A 15,625-nucleotide genomic window follows, 5' to 3' on the forward strand; every position below is an offset into this window, starting at 1 on the left:
AGAGCATGGGCCCTAGGCATGCGGGCTTCAGTAGTTGTGGCACGTGGGCTCTGGAGTGCAGGTTCAGTAGTTGGGGCACACGGGCTTAGTAGCTCCGTGGCATGCAGGATCTTCCCGGAGCAGGGCTTGAACCTGTGTCCCCTGCATCGGCAGGTGAACCACTGTGCCACCAGGAAAACCCTACTGCACCCTTTTGTTAGCTCTAAGTTGAGGAAGGAAGTCAAGGGGCAGGATTCCACTCTCACATCTCTACCTAGGCTTTTTAGTCCCAAGTTGAATACTCATGGTTCTGCTATACCTGAAGTAAAACCATTACTCCAATGAGTTATCTTTCAAATCTTAGCAAAAGCTTTTTCTCGTTGGACTATCTGCAGGTACTTCGGCATGCTGTATTCTAGGCTCCCATTACTTCCATATTAGAGTGTAATTCTTTACTAGGCTGTCTTTACCACAGGTGGTGAGCCCCAAATTAAAGCATCTTCAGGTTTGAGGCTAATTGGTGTTTAGTAAACATTGGTCTTTCTATTATAAACAGTTTTAAACTATTTATGCAGAAGATACAGCAGGGCTTACTTAAACCATAAAGTCTTGAATGTCTTAAAGCTCACAGCTGGTGGCAGGACAAGTCAGATGCTTGAATGCAAAGGTGGGATACATTCCAAGTTACCTACTGAAAGCCCTGGCTAAAGTAGGCTTCTCAGATGGACCCAGAAAATCTCCAGGACATTGCCCATGGGCTACAATTGTTTAGGGCACCAAGAACCCAAAGGCATGTCATAATTTGTTATGTACTTAGCAGTTACAGTATCTATGTCCCAAAGATTCCTCAGCACCAGCCATTTACTGGGCTCATTTTAATCTTAATACATTCTAATATACATTGTAAGGATTTATTTTTTACTCTAAGACCTCTTGAAAAGTTCCCTTACTAATTTGTATGGATAATTATTCAAGATAAGGCAAAAAAGATGAAGCAATGTTTTCTTGGGGAGTGCCACCAACTGAATACCAATACCTCAAAATTTACAGCTTATAACACAACTTTTATTAGAAAAGTTATACATAACATAGCATCAACTATTTTCAAGAACAATATTAAACCTGATAAGCAACAAAAACCAGACTAACAAAATGTGTAACAAGAAACTAATGACCTTTCTATAATCAAACATTCAATTATCTACAATGTCTTTATACAAAGGGAGAAAAAACCATGGTTTACAGGCACATCATATTGAAAATAAAGCGGCAACAGCAATTTTATACAATTACCATTCTCAAGAACCTGAATCATCAAAACAGTAATTACGAGTTCACAAATTTAAAACATCTCACATAATTTAAAATTATTGGGTACACGCTGAAATCTGAGTGATTTTTGTTTTTCCACAAAAGTGCCAACACTTAAAAGCTAGAACTTTCCGTGTGTACTTTTGTCCTAAAATGTTAAGACATGTATGTATTGATCATCGTAACAGCCACATAATTTCTGGTGCTATCTGATCTGTTAATATTAAAGCCTTTATTTGGATGTGTTTTTCTTCACTTAAATTATAGGAAACCAGATACTGGATTTCTGTTGCAAAGCTATTAGAGTTCCAAACACAGGAGTGTGCAAGCACTGGAAAAAATGATCAGTACTAAAACATAATAAATATCAGAGAAGCCATTAGTTTTTACAGCACTGTCTGTCTGCTTAAAGGTTAAGTCAACCAGTTGTACGATTTCCCATCAGTCTGTCCTTTCAGTTGGCATAGCAATTTCTATTTTCATGATCTGAATATTCAAATATATCCAAACATCTTTTTAAAACTTTGATTTATAGCTCCTGGAAAGTTATAAATGCTCTTTATATTCATTCTACTCTAAAAAGTCTATTTCTGCTCATTTTAGAGCCTCACTAAAACAACAGATTTCAGGATAGTAAGATGCATTAAAAAGTTTCAAATGGAATGATTTACAAAATAGGGCACTTTAAACCAAGTCCTATTTTTTTGTAGCTGAAAGGGATTAGTTACAGTACAATTTCACACAACCCCAAGATCAAGTGTGGAATTATACTTTAAAACTTAAGAGGACAATCTCTGCTTTGGGCACCATTCCCTAAAGCACAATGATTACAAAGAAGACTGCCAGGTGCTGATGGGAAAAGACGATTCACACTACAGTTATTAACTGTCTGTCAGGCATTTTTTCCTGAAAAGTTCTCCTTTACAATGCAGTAATGGAGAACTAAGATAAAAACCCTGACTTTCCACTGCTACTCAACATTATTATATGCGCCAATATTGCACAAATCTGTTCTGGACTGTTAAAATAAACTTGGGGTACTTGTTTTCTCCATCAGAACACAAACACCATATAAGCAGTTTCCCTTAAAGATGAAATGGACAAATTTAAAATACCGGAAAACATGAAGAAAGAGGCAGGGACTTTGTACACACAAAAATCTAAACTTTCTTGAAGGGTTCTGTGTGCCCTACACATGGGGGCAATTTGTACACACTAGTGAAATGAACACTAGCTATAATGCTTCTAGCTGCTCAAATAATGTGGAACCTTGGTCCAGGTGTTGCAACGATATCACTGTATGGTTCCTCCTGTGTCAGCTCAATAGCTTGCTGCTTTTTAAGAACCAAGAAGCTGTAGAACTTTGCTGCAGCTTGCTTTCTGTTCGTGTTTCGACACAACTCAAGCAAACTGATAGATTCAGCTCCAGTTTTAGCGAGAGCTCGCTGAAATAAAAGAAAGAATTAAATGAAAATAATCTATACAATAAAGTAGTAATTTTAAAAGGATACTACTTTTGGATACTGAAAAAAGTACACTGTATATTCTGTTGGGGGCTAGGAGTAGATTTTGGAACCGTACGAGAGTGTTTCTCACATTAAAAAAGGCAAGGGGACAAAGTTAACATTTGTTGGGACAACCTAATATAGATGACTCATTTTTTCTAATTAATAAAATCTAATCAATTCATCTACCAATTTCATCTAATTGATAAAATAGTAAAATCTAGCACTTACAGTTCTGAAAACTGTCAACTATCCTTTGAATTTATTTTAGGAGACCTGAGCACCTTGCCTGGTTATTTCATAGACACTCAAGATATCTCCTCTGTATCTGACACATTAAGGCCCAAGGATAAATGACACTGTACAATGATGATTTGACAAATTTAATGATTCAACCCATTAAATTAGCTCAACCAAAAAGTAAGATGTACACACACAAAGGAGCTCTGCTTTGCAGGGTAACCACGGGAAAGTGTTCACCTGGATGCTTTCCAGGCTTACTCTTAGCCCAACAGCTTATGTATTAAAATAGTTCAAGGTGTGCGGTTTTGGAAAAAGTTTCACAAAAGGTAGACTTTCTGGTTAGAGCATGTAATTTTTTTTTTTTTTTTTTTTTAAGGAAACACTGTCAGAAGCCTTTGATGAAATTTTTTCTCTAAGACTTTACCTGAAGACCATGAAGCATCTGCTGAGTCCTTTTGTTCCATCTTCTTTCCTCTTGATCCTGATCACCCCCTGAGGCATCTTCATCCTGAGTGAAAATGACCCCCGCACAAAAACAAAAAACTGACAAAACTGCTACAAAATGAAGCATTTCCGTATCTCCTGAAAGCTCTAAATTGTGTGTATTTTGACTAATGGAAAAATCACTTAGCATCTAGTTCGACATCCTTCTTAAATTACAAAAGAAAATCCTCTGTACCTGCAAGCAGTTAGCTGAATGTACCTGCAAGCAGTTAGCTGAATATATGACTCTGTACTGGCCTATAGATGTGTGATCTACACAGTCTGGTCCACGGACTATCGCTGGTTGGCGAGCTATGCGTTACTGGCCCTTGCTAAGGTAAGAAACTTAAGCAAGGAAATAAACCAACTATGTCACTAAGCATACTGTTTATTTTAACTGAATGTATATTTATGTATTTTTTTGGTAGCATGATTTTCTGGACGATGGTATTCCAGAAAATTCCTAATCTCACTGTGGACCACTACCCAAAGAGCCTGCAGACTAGCAAAGATGAGTAAGTAATACTGTTCCATACAGTGTTTTAAAAGAAATGGGCTATAACTTATAGTATATATTTAACTGGAGTGGCCTGGCTGCCAGTCACCTGCCACCTACAAGACTGTCTTAAGTCGGCATGGGGCAACAGCCGAGTGAGATGCTTTCAGGCTATGCTGCAACTATCACCACATCCAAAGAACCAGGAGTTAGTAACAGCTTAACATATATTAGAAAGTATAATTTTAAATGCTAATTGAACACTAAGGCTGAGATACTCTAGCACACAGGCTGGAAGAGCTTTGGGGCTACATTCTGACTTTAAAACAGTGTAAGGCTCATGTTGAGCACTAACTGGCTGTGAAATCTATGCTGGCATAAATTACAAACACGACCAGATGGTAATGAAAACTGGAAGAAACTTTTAAATATTTGACAGAACATCAAATAGAAGAATACATATTCTAATATACAACCTTAAAGATCCAGGAAAAGAGGGAAAGAAAAAACTTGAACAGCCAAAGTATGCCCCAGGAAAACGCGTTAGGAAAAGCCATTCCCAAAGTCAAAATAAAAATCAATCTATTTTAGCCAAGTCACAAACCACTCCAGTCTAATGAAAAAGCAAAATCCACACAAATTGTATTAGAGGCAGATGATAATAGCTGACCACACGATAACAAAAGCAGCTTACAAACAATTTAGAAGAAATCAGTGAAAGGGCAAGCCCCATGTCCTTGAAAAGCCCCCAAGGGACCAAATGAGAGCGAACACAGCACAACATCTCAAGTTCTTAATGATGGTCTAGATCACTTAAGAATTTGGCTAAGTTGTGCTTATATTCAAATATTTTTCGTCACTCTGATGCTCAACCACAATGAACTCAGCTCCAAGATGAAAACTAGTAAGAGCTGGTTGACGATTTTCACTAAACCTAGAATGGGGATTTATTCATCAGGTCTTTTTTTACAACGTTTCCTTACCTCCTCCTCTTCATCATCTTCTTTCTCCTTCTCTTTCTCCTTTTCTTTTTCTGGTAAAAGTTCTAACTCTGGAATTAATTGACAAATATTTGGAGGCTCTTCTGGGGGCAGCTCTACAGGAGGTATTTCCATCTGCTCTACCTGCTGAGGCTTAAAGCAATAAAGATAAGGCAATTTAAGATGCACATTTTAAGGGTAGCTTCTCTTAACTATGCAAACATGTAGTTGCTGCAGTTTTCAAAATGGAAAGAAATACTTCATCTATCTTCACACTTCCTCATGATCAAAACCTGATTACACATCTTGTTCTTTTACTGTAAAGCCACAACATTAAAGTACTTTACAAAGGAAATTAATCCATTCATTATCTTATTATCCTAGAACAAAAGTGTTTTGTTTCAGTCTATGAGAGGAATTTGCAAACAAAAAACCCTCAACACTTTCTGAATTAGCATTTTAGGACTAAACAGAACCCACTGACTCCTGGGCAATGCAAAAAGGCTTGAACATTAATTAGCCTGGTACTGTCGACCATTGCTGTATAAGGCTACTGCAACTCAGAAATAAGAGCCTTTGTGCTCTTCCAGCCGCAAATATTAGGAATGAGGAGACTATTTTCCTGGGTCCATTTCTTGAACTTCTTTCTTCTCGGACTTAATACTAACACATGAGAACATTAAAAGAGTGACAAGGGAACAATTACCTGGAGAGTGGTACTAGAGTAACCCACTAATTAGTTGTTCCAACTCCTTACCGTCAGAGGGCATAGAGAACCAGTTGTTAGAATTGGCAAAGGATATTCTTTTGCCAATGTCTTCATGATGGAGGCTGAACCAAGAGCCTAAGGTACCAAAAAGCCTCCCTTGCCCAGAATTAATTTATTCTATAGACTTAAGCTTGGGAAGCCTTAAACCAGACCACCTCCTTCCTTTATACTCAGGATAGGAACACTAAGTGAACTTAATGGTAGCCCGTCTAAATGAAGTAGCAGGACGTTGCTTTACCTTTTTTCAGCAACTGGACGAGTATATTCTGATTTCTTAATAAGAGAGCCTAAAACTGCGTAGTATTAACGATATACAGGAATATTTATAAAGAATAAACCAGAACCCGGAAGAGAATAGAGAGTCTAGGAATAAACCTATGCATATATATGGTCAATTAATTTAGCACAAAGCAGCATACAATGAGGAAAGGACAATCTCTTCAATAAATGGTGTTGGGAAAACTGGACAGACACATGCAAAAGACTAAAATGGATTAAAGACTTGAATCTAAGACCTGAAAGCATAAAACTCCTAGAAGAAAACATTGGTGATAAGCTCATTGGTCCTGACGACTTTTTGGATTTGACACCAAAAGCAAAAACAAGTAGGACTTCATCAAACTAATATATCTGCAAATCATTTATGAGATTAATATCCAAAATATATAAAGAATGCAACACAATTCAAGAGCAAAACAAACTGATTAAAACGGGCAGAGGAGCTGAACAGACATTTTCCCGAAGAGAGCAGTACTGATGGCCAACAGGTACATGACAAGGGGCTCAACATCTCTAATCAGGGGCACGTAAACAAAAACCACAATAAAGCATCACCCAAAAAACGAGAGAGAACAAGTGTTGGCAAGGATGAGGAGAAAAGGGGAACCCTCTTGCGCTGTTGGTGGGAATGTATATTGCTGCAGCCACTATTTATCCAAAGGAAATAAAATTACTATCTGGAAAACACATCTGTACTTCCATATTCACTGCAGCATTATTTATAATAGCTAAGCTGTGGAAACAACCTAAGTATCCATCAACACACAAATGGATAAAGAAAATATGATATACATGCACAATGAAATATTCACCATAAGAAGGAAATTCTGCCTTTTGTGACAACATGGATGGACCCTGAGGGCGTTATGCTGAGTGAAATAAATCGGAGAAAGCTGAATCCGGTATGATAGATGTATCACTTACATGTGGAATCTTAAGTATCTTAAAAAGCTCACACTCACAGAAGCAGAGAGTAGAATGGTTACTAGGGGGTGGGGGGAAATGAGCAGATGTTGGTCACAGTCAGTTTTGGGGATCTAATACACAGTATGATGATTACAATTAACAATACAGCTGTCCCTCGGTATCTGCAGGGTTTCAGGATCCCCTCTGAATACTAAAATTTACAGATGCTCAAGTCTTTTACATAAAACAATGTACTGCAGACAGCCCTCAGTATACATCCATGGATGAGGAGGTTCAACTACATACTATGTACTTGAAAGGTGCTAAGAGTAGATCTTAAAAGTTCTCGTGACGACAAGAAAAAAAATCTAATTCTGTGAGGTGATGGATGTTAACTAAACTTATCATGGTAATCATTTCACAATATATACATCTATCAAATCATTATATATTGTACACCCGAAACAAATACAATTTATATATGTCAATTATATCTCAATAAAACCAGAGAAAAAATGTTCCACCTTGCTGACAAAGTTATCTATTAGCAGGAAGTTTGTTTCATTTTACTCACAACGTACTTAACGGGTTTCAGATGCTGCTTTACTTACTCTATCTAGACTGTCTGTCAGATTCACCACGGGCTAATCTTTGAGAAGTAAAATAAAAACCAGAACCAAGTTCAGAGTCAAGGATTCCACATTAGCCAAGGATGCTCACTTTAGGCCACTGTGAAGCAAGACTCTATCTAAGAGTCAGAAAAACCAAGAACTCCTAAGACTCTATCTAACAGTCAGTCAGAAAAACCAAGAACTCCTAAGAACACCTCCCACTCACAGCACACTGTGTTCTGATCCTCAGCTGTCATTCTTTCTGGACCCATTCCTTACTATTTTCTGCCCAAACCAAGACACTTCAAAAGGTCTCCTTAAATAACACTTGCTATTACTAGGGATCTAAAACATTGCCCGCACACCCACCCCCCAAACACCTTGGAGAGCTGTGCTTACAGGGATCATGGGTTCTGGGTCCATCTGTCCCACTTTTCGCTTAACTCCCTGAGGTGGTGGTGGAGGCATGGCTGACTCATCCAGGTTGGTTCTGCTGGCCTCCATTGACTCTTGGAGGCGGCTCGGCTCTTCCAAAATGGGCTCATCTGCAATCGATCATATGAAGAGGGGACTACGGTCATACAGTCCTCAACAACATTTTAGAACCATTTAATACTAATATGCTAAGGCTTTCCCTAACGAAGAAGGCTGCATAAAATTTTACCTCCACAAAGGTTACTAAATTTATAATACATTTAAAGGTGGGAAGAGGTTTTTAAAAGGACATGTCCCACCTCCAGCCCAAGGCAGGACAATCCTTTAGCAGACTATCACTCGGCCAAGTCCTACACCGTATACCTTTCTGAAAACAGAAAACTTCCCATCTAACAAAGGAATCAGAGAATATAAGGCATGTATTTCCCTGTCCAAAAATTGGAGAATACGTCTTTGTTCCTGATTTCGTTTTCTCTGGCGACATATAGGTACGTTCTAAGCCAAATGTTCACTTGGATTTTATCAGGGATAACAGACCGATAACATCGCGCTGCTGCTGCTGCTGCTGCTGCTGGTCCTCTCTGGGAACCTCCGGATTTTCGAATTCTTTGAGGAATTCATCCAAATTATCAGCCTCTCCTCCTTTCCTCCTTTTTCTAAGATCTTCTGGTACTAGTGGTGTAAGACAGCGTGTAAACAGCTATTAAAAAAAATAAAATAATTATAAAATCTCTACTACAAATCACATGAACCGAAAACCTACCAATGGCATTACTTATTTTCCATAAGTATGTTTTAACTATCAGCGTATATATAATTTAGCATGATTTCTACTTAATGTTATATCATATTCATGCTTCATTCTACTTTATAATTTGAAATCCTCTATGTAAAAATTATTTCACTTGCAGCAATTTTAGAAAAGTTGAGAATGAAATTTTTAACCATTGTCTCATAACTTGGAGATAACACTAAAGTTCTAAATTTATTTACCTGCAGTTTATTTTCATATTCATACACTTAAAACAATCTAACAAATCATACCCAACAGCTTTGCATAGTGCCTTTATTCACTTAATACTGTATGGTAATTTCATTATCATTTCTAGTATTTTTAATGATTGAATATTCCACTGAGTGGAAGTAAATATACATGTGCGAGTATATACATGCCACACTTGAATGATTCAATATTTTAAGTTTCTTTTAAAAAATTTAACTGTAAATAATAATGAACATCTTTATAGAAGTGGTTTTTTCCATACTTTGAATTAGTCCTTAAGAAAAATCCCTAACAATGAGACCACTGAGTCAAAAAAACAAACAACCACTTAAAGACCTTCTTCCAAATGATTCTACGATTGTGCTTCCAACATACAGCAGTTTTACCAAAGCCTTGCTGCTTTAAACACTTTATAGTAAAAATCAATTGGTTCTATGATGCCTCAGAACTTTGCTTTAGAATAGTCTGGAACCTAAAGTGAGCAGAAAGGGCCTGTAAGTGAAAAAAAATTCTCATAAAGCCAGATTTCTGTACTGTGGGAAAAGTAGAACCACCCCTTGTTTTAGCCAGAAAGCAACATCTAAAGATTGCAGACTGGAACCACAGTACACACTAAGGCAACAGAACTGGTAATGTATCATAGCAAGTTGAGGAGAGAGAACTATTATTAAAAACATCAGTGGCTTTTTAGAACAGTGAAGATTAATTCTACATCTTTTAGAAAATGCAGGTGTCACTTATCATGATCTTTCAGATCAGGTTTATGTTCAGTATACTGTTGTCTAAGGGAGGAAAAAAAAGAGAAGATGCTATATCACTGAAAAATACCTGATCAAAAATGATTCAAACAAAAGTTTTTAAAGTTTATTTTTAAAAATGATCAAAATCTATATGAAATTTAAAATTCTGCAAACTATATTACCTTCAGTAGTCTGTTATTCCACAAAGGCTGAGCAGGTAAAGAGAAAAGTTTTTCCACTCCCCCGGTCTCTTTCCACATCATCAATTTCTTGGTGGGTGGTGCCAGATCCAAAGTAGTAACAATATCAGAGTAATCACTAAGCTGGGCTCTAATTGTCTTGCTATCCAACTCTTTGACACTGTCAACAATTAGCTTCCTCTTCCTCTTGGCTTTTGTTTCTTTGACTGGCGTGATATAAGAAAATAAGGTCATTTTTTCTGAGGCCAGCATGAAACATACAACTACCAGATTTGGTCTCATTATATTTCTGCTTTTCTAAACACCTAGAAGAGAAGTTAAGCTTTCATGAGGGTAGAATCTGTTTTAAGTGATGTTTCCCAAGTACCATATAGAGGCTAGCACACAATAGGTGTTCAATAAAAATTTGCTGAATGAATGAATATTGACTTTTAGCACACAATGAGCAAAATAATGGCAAGAGCCAATTCACTTTTGCCCATGTAGCTTTATATTGTAAACACATCACACTTGACTCAGAGTTGGGCTCAAGTCCTAGGTTGTGCCACTTACTAAGTGAGTGACAATCAAGAAAAGTTAACTTCATTTTGCTAACCTCTTCATTTTCTCATTTGAAATATGGCCAACCACTTATAGGGGATTGTAAAATATTTAGTATGATGTCTGACATAGATTGAGGACTCCATAAAAGGTTGCGACTACTATGATTTTTATTGGAAAAGTTACAATGCATATATGGCAGCTGCAGCTGCACAAGCAGCTTGATAAAGTGAAACAAGCCCAAACCCAGTCAGATGAACCTGGAACTCCATCCTATACACTTTCTGTATCCTCATTTCTAATCCTTACTAAACTCTTACAAAGAGGTAACGTTATCTCAATTTCTTAAGATACAGAAAAGCTCATGGTATTAAATAAATTCCTCAAGATTTCATTGTCATACATGTTATATACCCCATAGGTTTTTAAAATATTCATGTGGTTCAAAATTCAAGATTCAAAAAGATGTTATACAGTGACAGCCTCTGTCCTCCAGCTCCTGAGTTCCCTTCCTTGAAATTAAAAAGTTCAAGGTTTTGTAACAGCTAGCTAAGCTCAATTATCCTATTTTAAACACTGCAGTGTATGTCCCTCTTACCTTGTTTATAGACCTCTGTAATATCTGTCAATAATATAGTATATAATTTACTTAATTACCCATGTTCCCCTATTAGTTAAGTTCCATGAGGATAAAGACTTGTTCATTTTTATACTTTTAGTTCCTAAATACAGCTACACAGTAAGTACTCTTTTTAAACCAGAAGCCCAAATCAGAATTTTTGGTGATCAGGTTCTAAGTAGGAAACGCAAAAAGTTAATCTTGTTTTACTTAGAATAACAGTATCTTGAATTATACTGTAAATGACTTAAAGTATTCTGCCCCATTGTACCCATACACCATCTAGAAATTTTAAAGTTTCACATCCGAATTACATACTGCCTCTTTTACTCAGAAGCAGCACCCCCAATTAAATATGCTTTGCTGTGTTTTTTAATAAGCAGTGTAAGAAAAATACTGATATTAGAACCTTTGATATTTCCAGTTAAAAATAAAAGTATTTTTAGATTTTCCCAGATTGTAGCCCAAACCATACACAGAATCTAGAATTTGGGAAGATAACTGATTAGTCAATCTTGTACCTTACTGAAAAATGCCTTGCAATGCTTTCTGTTACACATGTGACCTGTTGGCATTTTTGTAACCTCCAAAGACTAAGGTATTTATTAGCAGAAAGCCTGTTCCATACTTTTATTTCACAGCAACCTGTACAGATACTCTGTAAGATATTCGAATTATAAGTGAATTAAAGTTTCCATAATAGATGACTAACAAAGGAGAAAAGAAGTTTAGTTGTATTTAAAATGAGATTAGTGGACATGAGCCAGAACTAGAAAAAGTTCTAAGTCAAAACGTTTGTTTGCTCACCAGTGATATCAATAGGTTCCAAAGCAAATGCTTCTTCCTCATTTGGAACAAGCGTTGTCTGATCAGTCATAGTTGGCATCGGTTCGACAGGATCCACTGAATCAGGACTATCAGGCCCACCCACTATAAAAGCAGAAATTTGGTCACAAAAGGCTTGGGTATTTAATATATATCCAGCAAATGAGGGAAAAAAATCCCTTTGAGTAACTGAAAGAAACCCACGGGCTCCAAAGAAAAAACACTTTTCTAGTTATAAGGAGGTCTCTCCAGTTGACCTATTGCCCAAAAAGCGGGGGTGGGGTGGGGTGTGTGGAGCACAGGGTTAAAGAGAATCAATCACAAGCACTGTTTTTTTTTTTGTGGTACGCGGGCCTCTCACTACCGTGGCCCCTCCCGTTGTGGAGCACAGGCTCCGGACGCGCAAGGCCCAGCGGCCATGGCTCACGGACCCAGCCACTCCGCGGCACGTGGGATCCTCCCAGACCGGGACACGAACCCGTGTCCCCTGCATCGGCAGGCGGACTCTCAACCACTGCGCCACCAGGGAAGCCCGCAAGCACTGTTTTTAAGGAGATTTACAGTTCATTAAAAGCTGAAACTTGCAGTTTTTGATCTTCTACAGTAAGTATCATTTTGGATGCCATACATCATGCCCAGGACCACTGAACATGAAATGCTTACTTGATACATTATCATCCTCATCCATATCATCATGTGCAGGCTGTTCTGGCAACATCACCCCCGCCTCAGACAGGGCAGGGGGATCGTCAAAGATACCGCCGTCATTATTACTAATAAGTTTGTCATCTGAAATAGGGAATGTAATTTAGTTACAATTTAAAAAAGAAATGCTAAAAGAACAATAGCCAATCACTGGAAAAATAATGTTAAAATGGATTAAATTAAAAAATTTAAATCTGTATTCAATATGCATCTGTTCTCTTCAAGGTAGTATACAAAAGTATAAAACACTTAATATCTGAAAAAAATCTCTTAATTTTAAAACATTTACTTAAACACAAATAGAGCACTTCGAAAAATTAGTAAAACTTAAAACTCCAAGACAAGCAGTTTTAAACAAAATTAGGTATTGTTAAAACACTTTTAGGCTACAGGTTTACAGAAAACTGTTACTGAACCAACTGGTGACAAGTCACACATATATACCTAGAGAGATGCTCAAGACTAAGAATTAGCAACTGCTCTAAGACCCTGCAACTAAATAAATTATGTTAGAATAATCACCTTGCTGTGACTTACCTAATATACCACCATCATTTCCTTCTCCAAAGTTGTCATCCTTATATTGGTCTTCATACTCTAAATGGTTAATCTTCTCATTCAGATTGCTGGTGCTCTGTTCAGGCTCTAACAGGAGGTTAGAAGCACCAGTGCTCACTAACATGTCATCATCCTCGAAAGCGCTACCTTCTCTCATTATTTCACGATCATCCATTCCAAAGTCACCTAAACAAATTTTAGTTGGTCATTAGTTGAAAAAAGTTAGAAACATCACCGAATCAAAAGAAAATGACTAATGATTTAATTATAATGTCACATTTGCTTACTGAAGTCTTATTTATCTTTGAATATTAAAACATCTAGTTTAAACTTTAAATCTTTAGCATCTATTATATTTCATAAACTGATTCTGGGGCATAATGAGAAAATTCAAATATAAGATCCAAATTTAGGTTACCCTAAATATATTAAGTAACATAATTTTAACATTATAGGTAGTGGCTAATGATTTGTTTCTCTATTACCAAAATCATTTTCTTGTAGAATACTGATGTTTCCAACTTCTTCTCTCATGGTTATCTCTTCCACTCTACTCTGGTTCAGGCTGAACTGCTGGGCCACATCGATGTCACTTTAAAAGAATTTCAAATACATTGTAGTCTCAAGTCTCATTGTAATGTATTTATAAGGGAAAACACATCTCAATTCTTTATATAAGCAAGAAGAAGAACCATACATACAACCTATGGAGCCTAAATATTTAATATTAAATAAATACAATCCAAGAATCTAAGTGATGTGGAAGTTCATTTGTATTTAAATTTTAAAACTGTTAATGACCAGCGAGGAAAATATAATATGCTGAAATCACTACATAAGGCAACATGGTATACAGAGCAAAAACTTAGAGATGCATGGGCTAGATAGGCATGGGTTTTCATCAGGGCCCTGCAACTTACAGGCTATGTGAACACTGAAGTTAACTGGCTTTTCTGAGACTGTTTAGTACAAATGTGGAATACCATCGACCAAATTCAGAATGTAAGTACTTCCGAACAAATCACCAGGTTTGTTCAGCCAATAAATGGCAAGGACACACATACAAAAAACATGTAGCTCTGTTACAGGTTCTTAAGAGAGACTTACGAGGCATATCAACCAAATGCAGGCTGGAAACTTCTGTATAGACCGTAGCTGAAACAAAGCAGGGCGGGGGGAGCCTATGCGTCAACTGGGGACATTTGACTGCTGATTGTATATTATATTAAGGAATTATTGTAATTTTTAAAAAACTGTGATATTGTTATGTCTTTGTTTTAAAAATTCCTTGCCTCTAAAGAGATACATTCCAAGGTATTTACAGATGAGATAAAATATTTGTTATTTGCTTTAAAATAATCCATAGTTAGAAGGTCAATTGGGGAAATACAGCTGAAACCTTGAGCAACGTGGGATTTAGGGGCACCTACCCACCCCTCCCCCTGAAGTCAAAAATCCACATATAACTTTACAGTCAGCCCTCGGTACCTGTGGTTCTGCATCCACTAATTCAACCAACCTCAGATTGTGTAGTACTGTAGCATGTATTTAGTGAAAAAAAATCTGCACGTAAGTAGACCCTCCCAGGTGAAACCTGTCTAAGGGTCGATTGTACACATGAAATAAAACTGGCAATATATTGATAATGAAAAGAAGCTGGATGATCAGTACCGGGGGTTCATAATATTTACTAATCTCTCTACTGTTTAGCTATGTTAAAAAATTCCACCATAAAAATTTTTAAAAAATAAAATAGAAGTATAAAGAAAGGGAGGAAAAAGTAAAGCAGCCAAATAGTGCCTAGCACTAATTAACACAATAAATTCAAAATAAATCATAAACTTACTCCTACAATTAAAAGTCAAAGATCATTTTTTAAAAAAGCAGACAAATTTATCAAAAAAGAAATGGGGATTGGTATAGAGAGTTTCTCGGATAGCTGTGCTACTCACTCCCTTGGAAAGTGACAGTCACATTCCCTGTCATGGTAATCAGAGCTGAATTCTGAAGACTTGAGAAGAGGGAAACAACATACCACCACAGTATTCTGCTGTAATGGCCATCTCTGTACAACTTTCTCTTCTTAAATGTTGTGTGACAATGACCCTTTCTTGCTCTTTATAGAAAGTTATCTCATATGTTTATTAAAAAAAGAAAAGAACAAAAATTGTGGCTGACTACAGCTTGGCCAAGATGATAAACTGGTAGATGACTTTAGTATATACCTCTGAAAAAAATCATGAAGCAACAGTTCTAGTTTACTGATATCATTATGTAAAGCAAACAGCTAGACTGCTGTTCAGTTTACACAATTGCCTAAGCAAATCAGAATTCTCTTAGCTGTGTTAAAGCTGGCATCTTCTACATGATCTTATAGAAGAAACACTTCTAGGTTATGTGTTTCATATTTATATACTACCCTAAATGAAAGCACGTGC

At 36.9% G+C, this 15,625-nt stretch overlaps 1 protein-coding gene across 1 annotated transcript in view; it reads right to left on the minus strand.

The window, feature by feature from the left end:
- Nucleotides 1-1,022: 1,022 nt before the first annotated feature.
- Nucleotides 1,023-15,625, minus strand: part of RAD21 (RAD21 cohesin complex component) — a 28,452-nt gene continuing 13,849 nt past the window's right edge. The window contains exons 5-14 of the mRNA XM_081258991.1: nt 13,673-13,779; nt 13,167-13,373; nt 12,588-12,713; nt 11,907-12,029; nt 9,923-10,146; nt 8,535-8,697; nt 7,962-8,107; nt 5,001-5,150; nt 3,463-3,546; nt 1,023-2,735 (exon numbers count right to left, since the gene is read on the minus strand). Of these exons, the coding sequence (XP_081115117.1) occupies nt 2,544-2,735; nt 3,463-3,546; nt 5,001-5,150; nt 7,962-8,107; nt 8,535-8,697; nt 9,923-10,146; nt 11,907-12,029; nt 12,588-12,713; nt 13,167-13,373; nt 13,673-13,779 (1,522 nt within the window). The 3' untranslated portion in view covers nt 1,023-2,543. The remainder of the gene's footprint in view (nt 2,736-3,462; nt 3,547-5,000; nt 5,151-7,961; nt 8,108-8,534; nt 8,698-9,922; nt 10,147-11,906; nt 12,030-12,587; nt 12,714-13,166; nt 13,374-13,672; nt 13,780-15,625) is intronic.

Source organism: Mesoplodon bidens, assembly GCF_964165515.1.
Source record: "Mesoplodon bidens genome assembly, chromosome: 16".
In the NCBI taxonomy this organism is placed as follows: domain Eukaryota; kingdom Metazoa; phylum Chordata; class Mammalia; order Artiodactyla; family Ziphiidae; genus Mesoplodon; species Mesoplodon bidens.